Source organism: Pipistrellus kuhlii, unplaced genomic scaffold (assembly GCF_014108245.1).
Source record: "Pipistrellus kuhlii isolate mPipKuh1 unplaced genomic scaffold, mPipKuh1.p scaffold_m20_p_2, whole genome shotgun sequence".
Taxonomy (NCBI): domain Eukaryota; kingdom Metazoa; phylum Chordata; class Mammalia; order Chiroptera; family Vespertilionidae; genus Pipistrellus; species Pipistrellus kuhlii.
In genome coordinates, this window is record NW_023425515.1 from 165,820,895 (window position 1) to 165,841,021 (window position 20,127).

Sequence of the window (20,127 nt, forward strand, 5' to 3'; positions counted from 1 at the left end):
TCAAACAATTGGGAAAAGGCAGTCTTTAAGACACTAAGTCAAACTTTCACTCATAAAGTATTTTTTAAACTATATTTTTTATTGATTTCAGAGAGGAAGGGGGAGGGGAAGATAGAAACATCAATAATGAGAATCATTGATTAGCTGCCTCCTGCACGCCCCCTACTGGGAATCCAGCAGCAACCCAGGCAGGTGCCCTTGACTGGAGTCAAACCTGGGACCCTTCAGTCTGCAGGCCAAAGCTCTATCCACTGAGCAAACCAGATAGGGCACTCAGAAAATATTTTTGAGCAGCTACCATGTACCAGCGACTGTTGTAGAAACTGGTAATAGTGAACAAAAACAAACAAAATTCGCTTCTCTAACTCTTCCAAATAGAGATAGTCGCTTCCTTTTCTGCGCTCCCACTGCACACAACTCTTCATGGTAGACCATACTGGAACAATTTTCAAACATGTATTCAGTGTAGATCACATTCTAATTGATAAGCAAATACAGTGAAACTTAAGGGAAGGCCAAAAAACAATAATCAAGAGAAGTGGTATTTTAATGCAATTAATTTAAAAACTAATGCAATAAGTCCATGATGAACAGCTTATCAAAATTTTATATGAAGACAGGATCCACCAGTGAGATGTTGTCAAATTCTCTGGAGGAAATTTAATTAGAGAAGGGCAGAGGTTGGAGGTCTAGTGGTTGCAATTTAAAATAGGATGATTAAGAAAGCCTCATTGAGAAGGTTTCATTTTAGCAAAGACCTGAAGGAGATGAGAGAGCTTTGCAGAAATCTGGGGGAAGAATATTCCAGTCCCTGTGCATAACAAATGCAAATGTACTGAGGTGGAACCTGCATATCATCTAAATAATAATGGCAATAGTTTATTGAGTGCTTAAAATGTACCAGACCCAATGCAATACACCAATGATTCTGACAGAGGCTCCGAGAACCTCTCAGCTCACCCAGGATCTGCCAGGAACAACACAATGTAATCAATGGTGTAATGGGAGCTGATAAACCGCCTGTGGGAATGCCAGGAAGGAGGGCTTCACGGAGGAGGTGAGCCTGGAGCTGAGCCTGAAGGATGAATGGGGTTTACCAGGACAAGAATGCCAGTGGGAGTGGAGTAGAATGTCCAGGCAGAGGGACCAGAACACTCACAGGCACAGAATCAGGAGATGGTGAGCAGGTGTGAGGTGGGCTTTACATCTTCTTTCCCACCTCTTCTCCTTCAGTGCTTGACACATGGGCCAAAGCAGTGGTTCTCAACCATGCCTGCCCTGAAATCACCATATGCACCCAGGCCCAACCCTGAGAAGCTGGGTATTGATCTGGGTGGGCCTGGGGATCAGTACTGTATAGTCCCCCGGTCCTAGTGTGCAGCCGGGTCTGGATTTGCTGGCCTCAAGAAAAGGCACTAAGCAGCCGGGTTGGGGGATAGCAGAGATGGCGGAAGCATGTTATCATCTCAGTCTTACACTGAGGAACTGCTATCGGTCCAGCCGGTTGGGAGGCTGGGACAGAGTTGGGCTAGACCTGAGCTCTTTTGAATGTAAGAGTGTGGCTCAGCCGCTGCAGCCCTGCACTGTGGTCGAGGCTCTCCCCAACGAGTGCAGTCCCAGCGGTTTTACGGAGGCAGTATCCCCCACACTTCCGCCTTGGAGGCAGGAGATGAATAATCTCTGGTATATTTCGGGATCCAAAGTGGCCCAATAGTTCTCCCTGCTCCCCGTGCACATTATCACAGCCCTTCCAATCCTGGAAGAGCCAGCATCCATCCTCTGCACCCTGAGGTGTTAATTATGTCTCAATTAGCAGTTCCTGGGCAATGGAGCATGGTGGTGTGGAGAAGCCTAATGACTGGCTGTGTTTATACACCCCGCATCTTCAGAGCACTTTACCAGTGGTAACTAATTAATGCTCACAACCCCCTTGGGAGAACGGCTGCCTTTTGCTTCAAGTTTTCAGGAGGCTTTCCAGCCTGGAGCTGCAGAGCCTGCTCAGGCCAGCCATGGTCAGAGGAAATTTGTTCCCCCCTGAGGAAGTCCAGGGTGGGGGAGACCCAGAATGTAGCCCTATCACTGCTAGCAACTGCCTGTGTGACATGTCAATCCATCAGTGGACCAGTCATTTATTGTGTGCCTTGATTTACAGAGTTCATTCATGGTTAAAACTCCGCACGCTCCCTAAAAGAAAAAATAAAATCCCACAGAACAAATTATTCATGATCATTTAAAAGAAAAGGATCCTACACTTGCCTTGGTTTTCCCCACCTCCCTTTCACTTCCTCCCCCAGCCCAACCCTGGGGGACACATCAGGCACTTAATGGTTTTCCTTGGCTCCTGCCCAGACTGGGAGTCCCTGGAACAGGCACAGATTTTGTTCTTTTCTGTACCTTGAATACACAGCCTGGTCCAGATGGGGGATTAGCAAAGGGTTTTGCTTTTTGTTTAATCCACAAATGAGTGATGGTTTGTCTCTCCCTCAGACTGGAGCTCCTCTGAAGACACCCTGAGTCATTCCGGCACCCAGAGTCCATGCCTGCCATAGAGAGGCTGAAAGTGTGTGCTGGATGAAAAAGTAAAGGCAGAGTTCATGGTGAACTCCCTGATCTCTGATCGCTCCGAACCTCCTGGAGAGGCCGCCCCTCAAAACAGCAGTCCCAGCAGCCTGAGGCCCGAAGCTGTGAAGAAAGGAAAGCAAGATGCTGAGGGAGCAGCATTCCAAGGATGCAGGTCCGGTGAGATCAAGGAGGGCTTCTTGGAGGAGGGGGCACGAATTGGACCTTAGCGAGGAGCTTCCCAGGCTGAAAAGGGCAGATAAAAAGACATTCTAGTCAGGGGGAGTAAGTCACAACTGGCTGTGAGTAAGAAGGCTTAACGGTAGTTCTGGCTGAAGCACAAGAACACTGGGTGTTGGGAAAGCACCCCATGTGGCGGGCCTGCTGCACCAGGATGCAAGTTTGTTTTCATCTCTGAGGCCAGTGAAACCTTTTCTGTGAAGAACGACACTCCCCTCCCCACCAGCACACACAGTAGTAAGGAGGTCACTGGGCAGTGTGAGAAGCAGGCCTGTGGGCAGTGGAAGGGCTTTACACAGGGAAGGACATGGTCAGCTGTGTTTGTCGGAATGAGGCATGAGTGTGAACTCAGGTGGAAGGAAGAGGAAGTGGAGAGTCCCTATAGGAGCCTCCTCCGATGGCCCAGACTTGGGCAGTGTGCCCGAGAGGAGGGGGGGACTCCAGAGGGCCATTGGGACAGTCCATCTGATGGACTTCTGAGCCCAACTGCACCCAGTTAGCCCAGTCAGGCCAAGACAGACTGGACTGGAGGTGGGAGGGTGGCTTGAACTGGAATCCTGCCCAGCTACACTCTAGCTATGTAACCTTGGGCCAGTGACTTCATCGTTTCTTCATAAGTAAGACAGAAACTATAATAGCACCATGTAGGGTGTTCCAGGGAGTCAATGAAAGATGTAATTGAAAGCAACTTGCCCATCCCTTAACCTGTTCTAATTCTGGGGACCACATGGCTCCTCTAGCCCACCGTAAGTGTCACCAGCAGAGGGTTCTTGCCCTACCCCTCAGGATAGAAACCAAGAAAGTAGGTGAAACAGATTCAAAAGAGAAGAGGTTTACTAAAAACTGGATGAGAGGGAAAAGAGAGAGGGAGCCGGATGCACCAAGGGCGTGCACAGTGACAGAGAGTATGGCTCCCACACTGCGCTGGGGTCTGGCTTATAAATCTCTGGGTTTCGCTGAAACCGGTTTGGCTCAGTGGATAGAGCGCACGCCTGTGGACTGAGGGGTCCCAGGTTCGATTCCTTGACCGCTGGGCACATCCCCAGTAGGGGGTGTGCAGGAGGCATCAGAGGAGGTAGGCCTCTTTTTTTTGTCAAGATTCCTCAGAATTGAAGTCTGGCTACCAGTCATCGTCATCATCACTGTTATAGAGCCCTTGCTATGTGCGAGGGGCAAGGTTAAACACTTAATACCCATGTTTGATTAAATCCCTACAACAACCCTATGAGGTATAAACATCACTCCTGTGTCCATATTACAGATGAGGCACCAAGGTTTGGAAAGGTTGGCTCTGACATGTCTGTGGCCAACACCACTAGTAAAGGGGGAGAAAAGGTTCATCTTCGAGTCTGTTTGCTGCACAGCCTGACCGCTGCACTCACAGCCCCCAGGGTAACTTACTGTATCACACATGTGTGACCCGTAACCAAAACTGTGGGCGCCGTCCTGCACACAGTCTTTCTTGTTGGGTCCCCTCCGTCTGGAGGCCTGATCTTTGGAGCCCAGCTCAATGGCACCTTTAAAAAAATTATTGATTCTAGAGAGGAAGGGAGAGGGAGGGAGAGATAGAAACATCAATGATAAGAGAGAATTATTGATCAACTGCCTCCTGCATGCCCCACACTGGGGATCAAGCCTGCAACCCAGGTATGTGCCCTTGACCAGAATCGAACCTGGAACTTTCCAATCTGCAGGCCGATGCTCTATCCACTGAGCCAAACCAGCTAAGGCAATGGCACCCTTTTGGTAAGTTTTTCTTTTCTTCTTCTTCTTTTTTTTTTTTTTTTAAACATATTTTTATTGATTTTTTACAGAGAGGAAGAGAGGGATAGAGAGTTAGATTCTCTCTCTCAGAGAGAATCATCGATCAGCTGCCTCTTACACACTCCCTACTGGGGATATGCCTGCAACCAAGGTACATGTCCTTGACCGGAATCGAACCTGGGACCTTTCAGTGTGCAGTCCCACGCTCTATCCCCTGAGCCAAACCGGTTTTGGCGGTAAGCCTTTCTTGAAGTCCTCACAAGCAAGGACTCCCCTCTCCTCTGAGTCTCTCAGTTGGCCCATCCGCTCCCTGAGGAATGTGACAGTTGAGTGTGTACATTATATGGGACAAACACACCTGATTGAAAATCCTGGTTTTGCCACCCACTTACTTTGTGCCCATGGATGAGATTCTCAGCAGCCCCCACCTCCCTGAGGCTCAGATGCCACATCTGTACAGTAGTAGTGACATCTCCCCCGGGTGGTTGTGATGAAGATGCAGAGTTGGCCCATGTAAAGGGCTCAGCACTGGGCCCGGCACACACTGGGTCCTGCAGGACACACCCCTGCAGACTGTGAGCTCTCCGAGGGGAGGGCCATCTCTAGCCCTGCCAGAATAAACCTGTTTTCTATGTAAAAAAGATTTTGCCTATAGTAAATCTCAAGGCCTATTTGCTGAATTAATGGCTTTCTACTTAATTCCCTCAATTCTTAAGAATGACCTGCTGAAAATGAAACCAAACGAAACCGCAGTAAAAAGAACAAAACGAAAGCCTCGGTAATGGTTCATCTGGAGACAACTCCCTCTTGAGCACCTGCTCTGGGTTAGCTCGGCGGAGTGCTGGGCACAGCCAGCAGTAGTCACTGATCGTCAGGAAATGGTCAAATGTGAGTTCTGGGCACTGTATCTGGAAGGATGATGGAAATTGAGTTCCTTTCAATACAACGTTGCCTTTTCTCTTTGGAGCAGGATTTGGGTGAGGTCTGGATGGAACGAGGTGGCATCCGTTGCTGTCCAAAGCTGGTGGTTCAGAGAGAGGAATACGGTGTTTGGGTCCAGACAGACCTGGGTTTGCTTTCCGGCTCCAGCACTTACTGGCTGAGTGATTTGGGGCTAGGGACTTGACCTTTCTGGTCTTTGGCTACACTACACTGAGGCCAGGAGCCTCATCGAAACGCTGTGAAGGGCAAGCAAAGGACGTTAGAAAAGGACTTTATAAATGGGAAATTCTGTATGACTATTGGAAATATATTCAGACCGTTCTTTTGTAAGATTAAGTGTATAATGAGATGAAGACTTTTAAGTAATTAAGTGAGATTATGTATGTAAAGCACTCGAAGGGCACCTGGTACTTAGTGCTCATTATAAGATTAACTTGTTAATACTCCAGGATGGCTCTCACATCCGCTATTCTTCTACCTGGAGTCTCGGCTCTAAGGTCACCTTCACAGCCAGGACTTCCTGGCACTAAACTGCTCACATTAATCCCCACTCCTAACTGCCCTTTGCCCTTAGCATTCCTGATACTCCCTACCTGCTTTATTTTTCTTCTTAGCACTTATCACCGTTTAGTATACTAAATATCTTACTTAGTTTTGGGTTTATTGGTGTTCTCTCTCCCTCAACCCAAGTAGAATGCAAGCTCCATCCTGGAGGGTGGGGTTTGTGTTTATTTTGTTCACTGCAGCACACCCAGTGCCCCAGACCAAGGACCAGATAGTTATATCTTATGCTTCGTAGGACATACAGTTGCTGTCACAACTACTCAACTCTGTTGTTATAGCCTGAAAGCTATTGTAGAAGTATGTCAACAAATGCTCGTGACTGTGTTCTAATAAAACTTTACTAACAAAAACAGGTGGCAGGTTGAATTTGCCAACCCCTGCCACATTGTAAATGCTAAGTAAATATTTGTTGAATAAATTGATCAGTGACTAAATGGGTGAATGAGCACAAGATACCCGGTACAGTGCCTGGTGCATAGCTTGTACTCAATAAATGCATATTCCTTTCTATTTTATACTTGTCAAATGAACTAAAAAAAAAAAAAAGGCTTTACTAGAAATAAATGATAAAGACTTATTCTAGGGTCTTATAATTTGCAAACTATGAACACAGCTAGGCAAAATCCTAGAAGTTTTTTGGAGAAGAAAGAGAAGAGTTCTTGTAATAAAAAGAACATTTTTGAGAATTATCTGTCCTGCACTTTTAGCCCTAAGATTGGTCCACGATGGTTATCAGTCAGATGCCAGGGGTCTGGATAATCGATATCAGGTGGACCGGATATATGAGTCCTTCAGGGAGTAACCAGAGGTTTATCTGGAGGTCTGGAGTATGTCCAAATGTGTATCCTGGCATCGACACAGGATTGGAATGTCCAAAAAGTTTGTTCCCAAGCCAGTTAGAACAAGAATAGGATAGCTTCCTCATCACTAACCTTCATATTTTAGCAGCTCGGCTAAGCGACTCAGTTTAATGTATTTCCTATATTCACCCTTTCCTCATACTTACTAAATACAACAAGATAGACTATGATGTATTGTATTAGAGGTTGAAAGAAAGTGGCCAGGGAGTACTGAGGTGGGGGAGTCCTCCTCTTGGGATAAAGGACTCCAAGGCTGTCTCAGGCTGGGCTCCCCCAGAAGCAGACCCTGAATCAAGGATTCCAAGGCAAGCAGCTGATTTGGGAGGAGATTCCCAGGGAACATCGATAGAGGAGTGGGGAAGCGAGAGAGGGAAGGGCCAAGAATAAATACAGTGTGACAATGAGCAAGCGGGTTACTGCTGTGGGCAACCGGCCTCGGTCCCAATGGGACCTCAGGAAGAGTGTGGAATTTGCCTCAGGATGATCCTACCTTCCCCCCAACTCTCCAGTGAGGCTGGGCTGTTCTCCGAGGTCCAGCCCCCATTAGTCGAAGCCCCCATCAGCTCCCCAGTGCTTCCAGTCAGGAGGACAGTGGTGGGTGCTTGCAGTAGGATGCCTTCAGCAGGCACCTGGTAGGTGAGGGGACTGGGAGATGGGCAGGCACTAAAGTAATACTTGAGCTGCCTCATAGGATAAACTGCCATCTTGTTCAAGTTACTGTTTTCAGGTCTTTGATGAAGGCGAAGCCTAATCCTAATCGGGGCAGCTGCTAATAGCTGTTTCGGCAGACAGAGCATTTTCTGTCCCCGCCCCCAGTTGGAAGACTCTCTGGGAAGGACTCATTTGCCCAGCCTGGGGCAGATGTCAGCCCTTGGGGTCTGGGTGTGGGTGGCAGCCCTCCCCTGCTATGCTGGTGGGGAAGGGGCAGTTCCCAGCCCAGGAAGAAGAGGGGCGTGGTACCCCACAGGGAGGGGCTCTGGGCAGGTGAAACGATAGATCTCCCCGATACATATCGAGGTGCTTTTGTTTATTTCTTTTACTTTGTGGATAACAAATACACTCACAGAGGAGCTGCAGTTTAATGAAACCATTTTCATGCCAAAACTGAACAAGCCCCACCACGGAGCTATTGCTGGGCTTGGAAACATAAACATGAAAAATACATGCAGATTTTTTAAAGTTTATACGGCAACATATGTGACAAGAGAGCAATCTAAGCCCCAAATAGTTAAAAAGCCACTCCTTAGTACTCTTTCTCCTGCCTGCCATTCCAGGCAGTGTGGAGAGACCTCAGGCAAGTTTCTGAACCTCTCCCAGCCTCAGTTTCCTCACCTGTACCATGGAGATAACAGCTGGATACAACATCGCTTATGGGCTTCTGAGGTGAAGCGAGGTAAAGCGTGTGGCTGGCTCATGGCAACTTCTTTTTTCTTCTTTTTTTAAATATATTTTATTGATTTTCCACAGAGAGGAAGGAAGAGGGATAGAGAACTAGAAATGTCGATGAGTGAGAAACATCAACCAGCTGCCTCCTGCACACCCCCTGCCAGGGATGTGCCCGCAATCAATGTACATACCCTTGACCGGAATCGAACCTGGGACCTTTCAGTCCGTAGACCGACACTCTATCCACTGAGCCAAACCGGTTTCGGCTCATGGCAACTTCTCATTAATTGCTGTGATGGTGATGACGATGATGATGAGTTTCTTTGTCCTCCCTGTGGGAAACTATCCCTGCTCTGTCCAATTGTTCTTTTGTGGCCACCTAGAGGCCAGCTGGAGCTTCCCGCAGCTCCGCCGTTTTCTCTCACCACTGAACATCCCTCTCCTCCTCAAAATCAGAGACCTGGGAGCCGGAAAGGTGCTCCGGCGTGGCCTGGACTAGGGCATGGTCTTGCCAGGGAGACTTCAGCCCCCCAGAGCCAGAGAGGGTTCTCATGGAAGCATGCCTGCCAGGCTGGGGGTTGCTTTCCATCTGCCCACTTCGTTACTGAGTTGTAAAGTGCTAAATGTCATTATCCTCCCTTTCCTTAAACAAGAAAAGTTAACAGTCTGAGAAAAGGAGATATTTCACTTCATTTGGCATCCGGCCACCAACGTCCACAAGGGGGCTGCTCCCTTGGCGCCCGATTAGGGCCGGGAGAGCCCTGTTCTGCTTTCAGCAGCTGGCACTGAAGCCAGGTCAGGGCTGGGCCGGGCCATCGGCAGAGGAGCCAGCCACCTTCTGAACAACTCAAACGCTGCAACAGGTACCACAGCAGAGAGAGAGAACGGGGCCAGGCATAAGTAACTTGTTCAGGTCACCATGCTTATCAGGGTCTGTTCGGTGTGGCCTCAGCAGCTGAACTTGAATCAGATGATAGAAACGACAGGAAAGAGGATTTCAACTAATAATAAAAGGACAAACTCAAAAGATAGGCCTGTTGAAAAATGGATTGGTTCCTTCAAGAGGTAGGGAGCTGTCTGCCAGAGTGTGCACGTGGCTTAGACCCTCCTTTCATGACAATCACTGCTTTATTTTTTTTAAATATATTTTTTATTGATTTCAGAGAGGAAAAGGGAGGGAGAGAGAGATAGAAACATCAAGGATAGAGAGAATCCTTGATCGGCTGCCTCCTTGCATGCCCCACACTGGGGATCGAACTTGTAACCCCGGCACTTGCCCTGACCAAGAATCCATCAGTGACCTCCTGGTTTATAGGTCAACACTCAACCAATGAGCCACACCAGCCGGGCAAGGAGTCCCGCTTTAGATGGAGAAGTTGGAAGAGGCGATGACTAAGGTTCTTTCCAACTCCGAGATTCTGGAACCCTGCAACTGAAAAATCTCACCTGCTTTCCTTCACCACGCCTGGCTCACACTGGCTCCACGGGCGTTTCTGGCTGCCTGAGGTTGGTGCTAGACGCAGAGGAAGGAGTGGGCAGGCAGCGCGAGGTGTGATTTATCTTCATTACTCCACTATGGGGTCATTAAGGCTTTTACTCTGCAGCGCTCCCCTAAGGAGCGCCTGCTGCTTCAGTTGTGTGACAGGCAGTTCCCCCAGCTGCCCAGTGGGCAGGGGTGTTTAACATTGTAATTAAATAAAGATCACCCACCCACTAGCCCCCCCCCAACCAGCCAGAGTCCTGGAAGCGCAAGGTCTGGCTTCAGCAGTGGCTTGCTGGAGGGGGGTGGCCAAGGACCAGGTCCCGAGGTCCAGGGGCAGCCCTACTCTCCTCCCAACTGGGCTGGGAAGAGGCCACTAATACGGGAGGATGCGTATGACTGGTGTGGAGGGGGAGGGCAGCCAGCTCTGCCAGCTACAATCTTCCACAGCTTCCTGTTCGTCTCCACAAGTCTCCACTGCAGCCCACAAGGCCATGTGTAACCTGCTGTGCAGGGTCCAGCCTGTGAGCTCCCTGAAGCTAAGCGCAGGTCTGTTTTGTTCTCATCTAGAGCCAGAGCTTGGCATTATGCTTGGCACTTGGCTGGTGCTTGGTATGTACTGGTTGAGTGAAGGAATGGAAGGCCGGTTGTCCTTTAGACTTGGCAAAGGAGGCAGCCCCGAAAGGGCAGAGAACACTGGCCCACAAATCTGGAAGTGAGGCTCAAGTCTGAATCTGTCATTGGTTCATGGCTTGACCTTGGCTTCGTCCCTGCTTTCTTGTCTCCGTTTCCCAGCGGCAGAACTGGATAACTGGCCTAAGGCTGGAGAGGAAGAGGAAAGGAAGCGCATGCTTTCTGGTTGGATTCTGGGCCTCAAAGGTCCTTGGGCTGCAGACCTGGCCCCAGCCTCAGCCCTGGGGACCTAGTGATGGAAGCACCTGTTTGCAACTGAGGTAGTTACATCACTGCTGCGAGTTTACTCAGTCCAACCACCCAAATTGAGCCTGTCTCCTGTACCAAGCTCAGCGCAGGCCCTGGGGCTGAATCAGTTATAGTTCCTGCTGTAAAGAATCCAAAGTTGGGGCAGGGTGGACGACAGGTGTATTGACACAATATGACCCCAGGAGAAGGAATAAAAGCCACGCAGTGGGACACAACACCCCGAGAGCTCTCTGTGCATAAAACAAGTGATTAATGAGAGCTGGGAAGGTTGATAAGACTTCTGGACGAGGCATCTTTGAGCCTAGAATTTGGGATAGAAATCAGAGGGAAAAAGCCAGTGGAGGAAGAGGATGTACAAGGTCACAGAGGGAAAGCAGTTTGGGAACAGAGAGACCAGGGCACTGGAAGAGGTTTGGGACAAAGGGACAACTCTAGACACAGATGACACATCTCCCAGGAAGAACTATGTTCTAGGAGGCAGCACAGAACTTGGCAGGTCTGGTCCAAATTCTGGCTCTTCCTATACTTACCCGAGACCTGGGTCAGTTTCTCCGTGTCCTCATCTGTAACATGAGGATTAGAATGCTACTCCCAGGGCTGTTGAGAGAATTACATGTGTGAAGTGCCGAGCCCATAGGATCTGTCCTGGAAATGGGGTTTCCCATCTCTTTTTGGCTTTTGGTCAATATGCAGATACCCTGAGAGAAGCTACACTAGTTAGCCGCTCGTATGACTGGTGTGAAAGAGATGATCCGAAAGGAAGTTTATTGAAAAAGTTTGACAGGAGGAGGCCATGGGGGGAGAAATGCATTACCTTGGGGACAGGAAAAGCAGGGAAGGAAACAAACAGGGAAGCCTGGGAAGCAGACAAACTGCACCAACTTTCCAACGGTGCCAGCAAACTACTTTGGATTCAGTGTGCCTGCCTGAGGAAGCAGGAGAGGAAAGAGATGGTTTTCCATCATGGGTGAAGGGACGGGGGAGGAGTGGGCAGGGCTGAACCTCTCAGTCTGTTCTCCACCTGCCACTGGACACATGAGAAGCAGTGTAGGGGCTGGCTTATCCCTGCTTAACATCTGAGGATCAGAGATATGAGGGAAGCAGTGAGTATAGCTTTTTAGTAGGGGTGGGGAACCTTTTTTTTTTTTCTGTCAAGGGCCATTTAGATGTTTATAACATCATTCATGGGCCATACCAATTTAAAAATTAGCCTGCTGTATCTGGTCAGTCATTAATTAACTCACCCCTAATGCTTGGCAGGGCCGGACCAAGTGATTTTGTGGGCCTTATATGGCCCTTCAGCCAGACGTTCCCCACCCCTGTTTTGAAGAAAGGAACAAATGCAAAACAAATCACAAACCATTGTGGGGGTCTTGCCATTGCAGTTATGTACAACTAGCTTTCCTGGGGTCTGGCAGGAAATTAATCTGGAATTTTAGGTTAAGCAGTTCTTGTAGGTAGGTCCACAAAAATCCAGGTTGGCCATCCTAAGATTTGGTGGCAATCAGAGTCTAAGTCTTTGACAATAAAATCGCACACCTAAGATTCCATGCCTACGATTCTAAGAGCATAAAATTCTAAGACATTTTTCATTCTCTAGCTAGCAGAAGGCTCAAGATTGGGGGGGGGGGGGTGGCATTTCCTGATGGGTGGGTCCCTGAGTTCTCAGAACAGGAAGTCAAGCGCAGGCGCTATTGATGGGCTTTATTCCTTGTCTGGGAGCCTGCAGACTGCTCTGTGCAAGGATGAGGCCTGCTGGAAGATTGCTAGCCAGGCAGGAAGAGTCCTGCACACCCTGACGTAGACCTCGGCCCTGCTCCTTTACTGCTCACTGTGCAGCTTTGCGCTTTGCTCCAGCCACGGCCTTTCTGGCTGCAGGACCCCGGAGACCCACTCCACTCAACCTGAGTAAGGGCTTCATTATAAGGACAGACTGTTGCTCACGGAAATCCAAAGACTCAGGGATTGTACCGCGAACTAGAGAAGCCACAAAACCGAGACCGTTTTCTTCTGCATCTCCTAGGTCCGCAGCCATCCTATTTTCTCGGCACATTTGCCCAATTCTGTCCTTCCGTTGCCGATCCAGGTCCTTCCACCTCCAGGGCATAGTCAACCTGCCCTTCAGTCGCCCAGGCCCCAGTCCAATTCCTGAGAGAGAATCTGATTGGCTCTGTTCAAGCAGGGCCCAGACGTGGTCCAATCAGCTGTGGGCAGGGCCTCGGGGGCGGGGCCTCAGAAGGAGAAGGCCCGGCGGCCCCGCGGCGCCCCGGCACCGGCGCCCTCGCCCTCGCCCTCGCGCTCCATGGTCTCGAAGAGCAGCCGCACCAGCGCCGGGCGCCCCTGGGCCACCAGGGCCCGCGCCAGCCCCAGCACCTCGCCCGTGTGCCCGCGCCACACGCGCTGCAGCTCCTGCCGCAGGCGCGCCGCCGGGTACTTGCCCTGGGCGCGGCGCAGCCACGCGTCCACCTCGCGGCCCAGCTCGCCGTCGCTCAGCTGCGCCTGGCTCCACTGCGCCAGCAGCGCCTCCAGCAGGCAGCCGAAGCCCTCGGGGTGGCTGCAGCCCGCGTCGTCCAGCTCCACCACGCGCTTGAAGCAGGCCGCCGCGTTGGCCTCCTCGCCCTTGATGCGCAGGCACTTGCCCCGCAGCAGCTGCAGCTCCGGCAGCGTGGCGCCCAGCTCCAGCTCGCCCGCCTTGGCCAGGAAGACCAGCGCCTGGTTCAGCGCCGCCTCATCCACCGCCAGCAGCTCCCGCATCGCGTCCACGCCCATGTAGTAGTAGACCTGGGGTGGGGTGGCCAGGGTGAGCCTCTCAAACCCCTACCTCCACCCCACCTCCTCCCCCTCTCCCACCCCCACGCGCCCTGGCTGCTCCCGCTTCCCCCGTTATTCACCGCCAATGTTGGTCCCCCTTTCCTGGAAAAGGAGAGGCAGCATTCTGATCCCAGTTCCAACCCTACCACTCTTGGCCACGTAACCTTGAGCAAGGCAACTCGTGGGCCTCAGTTTTCTTTTATTTTTTTCTAAATATATTTTTATTGATTTCAGAGAGGAAGGAAGAGGGAGAGATAGAAACAGCCATGATGAGAGAGAATCATTGATCGGCTGCCTCCTGCAAGTCCACCACTGGGGATGGAGCCCACAACTTGGGCATGTGCCTTTGACTGGAATCGAACCTGGGACCCTTTCAGTTCGCAGGCAGACACTCTTATCCACTGAGCCAAACCGGCTAGGGCCTCAGTTTTCTCATAATATAAAATATGATCTTGCCACCTTTTGGTAATCATTCCCTATGCACACTTCCCGAGTGCTTAGAATGAATCAGGCCCGGTTCTAAACGATGTACGTGCATTTAATCCTCACCCGTAGGAGGTGGGTACTGTTATCAGGTAGGGCGATGCCCCCTGTTACTCCCTGTGGCCTGGCAGAAAGTAAATAGGTTCTGAGTAAGCCATTGACTAAGCAAGCAAGCCAAGAAGCTGCCTTACCTGGCCGATGTCCAGGTAGGTCTTGAGGCCGGGGCATACCTTGACCACTTCCTCCAGGTCTGCCTTGGCGCAGGCCAGGTGGTTCCTGTCTGGCATGCCTCCGAGCCCCATCTTGACCCGCTCCAGGTCGTGAAGGTAGGCTCTGACATGGACCTGCCCGCAGAGAGTCAGCTCAGGAAAGATGCTCCAAGCAAGGGCCCTCTGCCCGCCTTCCTGCCCTAAATGAAGCCAGTCTCCTTATCCACAGCAACTCGGGGAGCTTCTGTGGTGTAGCAGAAAGCCCCGGAGGTTGGCACCCAGCAGTTCTAAGTTTTAATGCTGTGCCAACCTGGGCTCCCACTCCCCCTTCTGAGCCTTAGTTTCCCTGTTTGTGCAATGACGAAGAGCCCTTCACTCATGCACTCATTCATTTAATGTATATGTATTGAGTGCCCATCATATGCCAGACCCTGTGCTAGGCAGTGGGGTGCAATGGTGATAAGACAGAGGAGGCCTCTGTCCCGGTAGAACGTAACATTCTCGTAGGAAGATGATTACGAACAAGTACACATTGCCCTTTCACGTGATAAATGCTATTAAAATCTGAGCACGGGGATGGGTCAAAGTCACTGGGGGGAGAGCTCTGATTTACTGCCTTAGGCTACCTTGATCTACCCTACCACCTTTCACCAGCACCTCCCGTGCTCCAGGCATGGTGCACTGGATGCTACCACACTTAGTCGTCCTACCACCAGTCCCAGAGTGATGAGTGGGGTTGTCAGATTTCAACCCAGGACAGTCTGACTACATTGGGTACCAGTCAAGAAGAGGCTGCAGGCCATTGACCACGTAGGTTATTGTGGAACGGATATCCGTTCCACAATAACCTACGTGGTCAATGGGTGGGTGGGGGAGGGGTGTCCTTTATTCTTTCAACAGCTGTACAGACCCTAAACCGTGTGCCTCGTGACTCCTAAGCTCCTTTCACCAAGAAGGCCTCATTATCTCTGAGCTCCGTGGCCCCGTTGTCTGATTCCCGCGGCAGGAGAAGGTGGCGCTGAGGGGTGCTTCACCTTGGCCCTCGTGCAGTACGCCTGCCAGTTGAGCTCCGGGTCGCGCAGGATATCCAGGGCCATGTTGCAGGTGCCAATGGCCATATCCTGCTTCCCTAGGAAGTGGAAGATTTTGGCCAGGCGATTCAGGATCGGGGGCTGGTCCTTGGCAATCTCGATGGCCTGGGTGGGTAAAGGGAGGAGGGCAAGAGCAAACAATTGGTCTGTTTGTCTGCAAGAACTAGCTAAATAGCGCCTGACCCTCAGGAGCCCCAGCTCTGGACAGAGCCCGGTAGTCACAATGCTCATTGCCCACATCCACCCGCCGGGAAGCTCAGCCTTCTCCTGGAGCCCTGCACTTGGGGTTACAGCTCATTGCTGCCGTGCTCTCTGCCGTGTTCATGGGTCATGTGCAGTGAACCTCTCCAGAACCCAAGCAAACCGCTTTTCCTCAAGACACAGCCAGTGTGCTCTTCCCCGCTTTCCCAGGGCAGGTGGGGAAGGGGCCAGAACCAGCCTCTGCCTCCCAGTACCCAGTGCGGTGTCTCCAGCTCGGCCACAGCACTGAGCCCCAGATTTACTGACGGCTGCCGTTGTGTGCCCTGCTGCCCTGAGAGGTGAGTTCCTGCAGGGCCAGGCCCGCTGTGCATCTCGCTGCCCCAGCTCAGAGCAGGCGCTCAAGGCGGGGGGAAGGCCGTGCTTTTGTTAAAGTGGACATAACTCTCAGAACACTCACCAGCCAGTGCTAATGCTGTCCTGAGATCTCTCATCAAGAAGGTGCTCATCACCCACCAGCCAACAACAGGGCGCAGTGCTGCGGGCCCGGGTGAGTGGTAGCACAGGCCTGGCCTCCAGGGAAGACTTCCAAACTGAGCCGAGCACAGAAACTGCCACTTACACAAGGCGCCAAGAATAAGGCTTGAACAGCACTTTACAGTTTATAATGAACAGTTTTGTCAGCTCCTTTGAGTTTCTCAATCATCTAGCAGGCAGACAGGCCACATAATTAACAGAGAACGAGCCTCGGAGATGGAAGGGACTCACTCGCCTTAGGATCACACAGCCTGTGGGCACAGCCGGCACTAGACCCTGGCTGAACCCATCCTCTTTCCTCTAGGCCAGTGGTCGGCAAACTGCGGCTTCTGAGTCACATGCGGCTCGCGAGCTGCTGTTTGCCCCTCTGTTGACTAAAGAGTTTGCCGACCACTGACCTAGACTCTTGATTCCAATAATTACGGGCTGTTGTTGTTCCTTGTGATTAAGCCCCTATCCCAGTGGTCAGTAAACTCATTAGTCAACAGAGCTGCAGTTTGCCGACCACGGCACTAGGCCTCTGGAGGTGGGAGGGACAATGAGAACTAAGGCCCTAACAGGGGTCTTCAAACTACGGCCCGCGGGCCACATGCGGCCCGCAGAGGAGTCTGATCCGGCCCGCCAGGTTTTTTGGGCAGTGAGCGCAGCCGAGGTGTTACAGTGGGAATTAGTAGTTCATATAGTCTGGCCCTCCAGCTCTCTGAGGGACCGTGATCTGGCCCCCACTTTAAAAAGTTTGAGGACGCCTGCCCTAGAGGAAAGGCCTGAGGGTGTATCTGGGAAGTGGTGAAGAGCATAGGAGACAAGGCTGGACACAGGCTTGGGTCACAGGCTTGGGTCAGACTGGGTGTGTGTGTGTGTGGGGGGGGGACGCCTGATTCTTTGGCAAAGAGGATCGATGACGGGGAGCCCCTCTGTTTTGTTTGGGATGGAGGGAAAGGCCTGGAGGGAGGGCACTTCCTGGGTGGGCACTCAGGGGGAGGTGAAAGTGGGGGATGACACCCAGAGAAGCAGAGGGTTCGGGAAGAGGAGGACGGGGTGGTGGGCTCCATCCCAGTTTGGAGAGCGGGTGTGGCTGGGGGCACATACCTTGCCAAAGCAATCCAGGGGGTCGGTCCCTGAGAACCCGCAGTCGTGGACGCCCATGGGGGTGGTGGAGAAGGTGTGCTTCCTCTCCAGCAGCATCCCGAGGTAGCACCAGGCCAGGGCTGGGGGGAGGAGGGAGGGACAGGAGTCTCTAGGAGGCAGCAGGGAGGAGGGAGGGCGCCAGCTGCACCCAGATGTCGGCTCCCAGAAAGACAAAGGGAGGGTCAGCGGCAGGAAATCCCGGAGGGCCACTCAGGGACCCACCGAAAGGAACAGAGGTGGGGAGAGGGGACGCCTGAGTGAATGGATGAGCGCACGGTGGTGCCAACCTGTGTTTACTGCGTCCCTCGGGGGACCTGGAAGGTGACAGCCTCTCCGGCTGCAGCTCGGAAGTTCTGGCCCCGGCTCCAGCCCCGTGGCCCTGGGACAATGCCTGCGGGGCATTGTCTCCAGCACAGCCTCCGGCCCCAGCCAGAAGCTGGGCTCAGAGGCCGAGGTAGAAGCTGTTTCTCCATGTTAGGCCTGAGACACGCACCCGAACACGTGCGGGCGTAGTGATCTGTGATGGGTGTATTCACCTGTGCAAGGTGAGTGAGCTCTCAATGAACAAGTGGACATATTAGAGCACATGTGTCAAACACAAGGCCTGCGGGCCAAATCCGTCCAGCCAGGCCTTGCAATGTGGCCCGCACCTCGCTGTCATCACTGCACTCCGCTGCGTTTCCATCACAATGACAGTTTATGACTGTTCAGTAAACCATTCGGCCCGCGATTTAGGCTGGATTTTAGATTTTGGCCCCTTCTCTGATTGAGTTCGACACCCCTATATTAGAGGGTGAGGGAGAGAAACAGGGTCCAAAAAAGGGAGGCAGTGCTGGGGTGGGGGTGGGGGGAGGACAGAGAGAGGCCGCTCTCCACCCTCCCCGCGCCCTACCTCGGTGGTGGGGGTCCGAGGACTTGAGGACTTGGCGGAGCAGGGCCAGGGTGCGGTTGAAGGCGGGCAGCCTCGTCTGCTCCTCTCTGCCCAGCTCCAGGAAGATGCCATCGAGCCTGTGGCCGAGGAGGGGAGGCAGCTGGTTGGCACCCCCCCAGACTGCCCCCCCACCCCCGTGTGCTGTGAGTCCTCCCTTTCCCTGGCTACGGGCAGGGAGGGGGGCGTGGGGAGCCCTTGCCATGCACATGGGCTCAGCCACTTCTCCCCTGGGCTCCAGGCCACACCCCCACCCCCCACCCCGTGCCCCCTTCCCAGCCTGACCTGATGAAAAGCGTTGCCATGGTGAAGTACCAGCCCCTTTTCTCCTCCATGGGGATCTGGGGAAGCAGAGAATGGCCGGTGCTGCTGTTACTGAGGTGCTCAGGCTACTGTTCGTAGGTCCCCACATTTCCCCTGAACCCCGAGACGCAGCCACTCGTACAGGGGCTTTGGCCTTAAACATTCCTGATCCGGTCCTGGCTCTGCCATTGACTGGCCGGATGACCTTGGGCAAGTCACTTCCTGCCTCTGGCCACAGAGGATCTGACGAGATGCCCTGTGTGAATTCCCTGCACGGGAGACACTCCCTCCCCTCCTGTCCTGCTCTCCAAGCTAAGCTCCCCTCCCTGGCCCCCAGCCTGTGCTCTGCACCCCCCACCCAGGGGCCCACACTCCGCTGGTCACCTCTCCCCGCTGTCCACCCGCTCTCCCCCTTCACGGCCCCCTCAGCTCCCACCTTCCTGAGAAAGCCCCTTTGGGCCTGCTAAGTGAGCTCAGCTGAGGCCCAGGACCCCCCGGGTCCCCCTCCCATCGTTATTCTTGCCAACCCTGCCGTGCATTTAGACTGACTTGGGCACCAGATAAAATATTTATGCTGTTATTTATGGGAGTAGCTGTTCCTGCCTCGGGAAGGAATTTTAATGAAAACCAATAAAACCCCCAGTGCATGTCAGCAGCTCCGCTCGGGCTCCAGCCCCTCCCTCCGCATTCATCTCCTGTCGACGAGCTCCAGGCTCCATTCTGCACTCACCCCCACCCCACTGTGGCTTCCTCAGCTCAGACCCCATCCTCCCTCTCTTCTCCCCCCGCTCCCAGCAGCTGGGGGGGAATGCATTCCATGCAGCCTGCGTTTCTGGGCGTCTGGTGGGAGGCCCATGCTGGGTGCGGTGGGATGTGGAGCTGAAAGGGAGCCGCACTCTGGCCCAAATGGGCTCGCAGCCTGGCCGGGAGGCAGACCCAGGCGTAAATAACAGCGTGCGGGTGTGGAGTGCCTGCCACGTGTCAGGATCCTATCCCGATGACCTCAATCTCACAACACCTGGGTCTCATCCCATTTTACGAAGGGACATGTGAAGGCTCAGAGAGGTGCCATTACCGGTTTGGCTCAGTGGATAGAGCATCGGTCTGTGGACTGAAAGGTCCAAGGTTCGACTCCTGTCAAGGGTATGTACCTTGGTTGCGGGCACATCCCCAGTGGGGGTTGTGCAGGAGGCAGCTGGGTGATGTTCTCTCTCATCGATGTTTCTAACTTTCTATCCCTCTCTCTTCCTCTCTGTAAAAAATCAATAAAATATATATATTTTTAAAAAAGGCTCAGAGAGGTGAAGCGGCTTGCTCACATTCACACGTTCACACAGCGTGCGATGTCAGAGTTGGGATTCGAACCCCTTTGGTAGTCTCCAAAACCCATGCTCCCCTCACCACACCAGGCTACCCGTAATGATAGTACAAGGCAGAGTGTGACCGAGGCCCTGAGAGGGATGCAGACAAATTCAGCAGGACAGAGACAAAGTCTAACAGAGGATGGGCCGTGGGGTGGGTCTTGAATGGCAGTGGTATTTCAGAGGGAGGGGCGGGGGACAAGGCATCCGAAGGAGGGCTAGGCATGGAGATGTGTGGGCAGCCTGGCGAGCGGAGCATGTGTGTGGAGGTGTGGTGTGGGGGAGCTAAAGCTCGCAGTTACGTTGCAGCTGCTCCGGGGAGGCCATGGATGAGCTTGGAG

At 52.6% G+C, this 20,127-nt stretch overlaps 1 protein-coding gene across 4 annotated transcripts in view; it reads right to left on the reverse strand.

Moving 5' to 3' along the window:
- Window positions 1-5,468: 5,468 nt before the first annotated feature.
- TTC22 (tetratricopeptide repeat domain 22) overlaps window positions 5,469-20,127 on the reverse strand; it is a 28,148-nt gene continuing 13,489 nt past the window's right edge. The window contains exons 2-8 of one of the 4 annotated variants that reach the window (XM_036446057.2): window positions 18,408-18,463; window positions 18,087-18,202; window positions 17,156-17,274; window positions 15,275-15,436; window positions 14,262-14,375; window positions 12,942-13,518; window positions 9,545-10,539 (exon numbers count right to left, since the gene is read on the reverse strand). In XM_036446057.2, the coding sequence (XP_036301950.1) occupies window positions 12,970-13,518; window positions 14,262-14,375; window positions 15,275-15,436; window positions 17,156-17,274; window positions 18,087-18,202; window positions 18,408-18,463 (1,116 nt within the window). In that variant the 3' untranslated portion in view covers window positions 9,545-10,539; window positions 12,942-12,969. Of the gene's footprint in view, window positions 5,742-9,544; window positions 10,540-12,941; window positions 13,519-14,222; window positions 14,376-15,274; window positions 15,437-17,155; window positions 17,275-18,086; window positions 18,203-18,407; window positions 18,464-20,127 lie in introns of those variants that run through there. The other 3 variants (XM_036446056.2, XM_036446058.2, XM_045584644.1) reach the window with 3 other exon arrangements.